The following is an 856-nucleotide window of genomic DNA, read 5'->3' on the forward strand; positions in this document are numbered from 1 at the left end:
TGGTGAAGGGTTTACCTTTACAATTTATTGATAACTAAATGTTATTAGACAAACGAACCGTGAAGGTGTACCCAGTGTACTGATAATCAGGGTTGCCAAATGCCTACACAGAGATTAACTCTAATTAGGCAAAGCAAATATGAAACCCAAGTTGACATAGGATCTCCACTGTAATTCGGTACTAAACAGCCCACAGTAATTTTTACTTTCCGAAAAACACTGTGGGGAAAAAATATATATATAAAATCGTTTGTGGTTCGTTTTTTGAGTCCATTCAAGAGCAAATGGTATTTCTATCTTCCACATGACACCACCTTTTGTCCACATGGCTAAATGACTTCATTCTCCGACGTTTTTCCACCTAACTCCACATGCGCTCTGTCTCGTTCTTCCACATAAGCTTCCATACATATCCACATCAACCACAAGCGACTTTTAACCACTCTTCCACCAGTCACTCTCTCCATCCTTCCACACAACCTCCCATCCCTTTCCACCTGGCCCTAAATAACCTCTCTATTACGCCCATCCACCTACGTAACAACCTCACTCATCCACCTCGCTTTTTTTTCACCTCGCAAAATCCAACGACAACTTCTCTCTCGCTCCACCTGACCTGGAGATGACCTCCGCCTCTCTCCCCCCCCCCCCCCTGCAGATACCTTCAGGAGCACCGGGGCGGCCACCTGCGAGCCACGGAGCTGGTGGAGTTGGCGGTCCAGGCGGCGCACGGCCTCGCCTTCTTGCACACGGCCAATATCTTGCACGGGGATGTTGCCGCTAGGAACTGCGTGTGAGTATCTTGGGGACGCGGTCTTCGGTCGTACGTTTTTTTTTTATTCATTTTATTTTTATT

General features: G+C 46.7%; 1 protein-coding gene across 1 annotated transcript in view; it reads left to right on the forward strand.

Annotated features, from left to right (window-relative positions):
* The window catches only part of LOC119585244 (tyrosine-protein kinase Dnt-like), a gene marked incomplete at its 5' end in the record, with an annotated part of 52,633 nt that overhangs the window by 45,377 nt on the left and 6,400 nt on the right, over positions 1-856 (forward strand). The window contains 1 exon segment of the mRNA XM_037933903.1: positions 659-793. Within this exon segment, the coding sequence (XP_037789831.1) occupies positions 659-793 (135 nt within the window).

Source organism: Penaeus monodon, chromosome 19 (assembly GCF_015228065.2).
Source record: "Penaeus monodon isolate SGIC_2016 chromosome 19, NSTDA_Pmon_1, whole genome shotgun sequence".
NCBI classification, from domain to species: Eukaryota; Metazoa; Arthropoda; class Malacostraca; order Decapoda; family Penaeidae; genus Penaeus; species Penaeus monodon.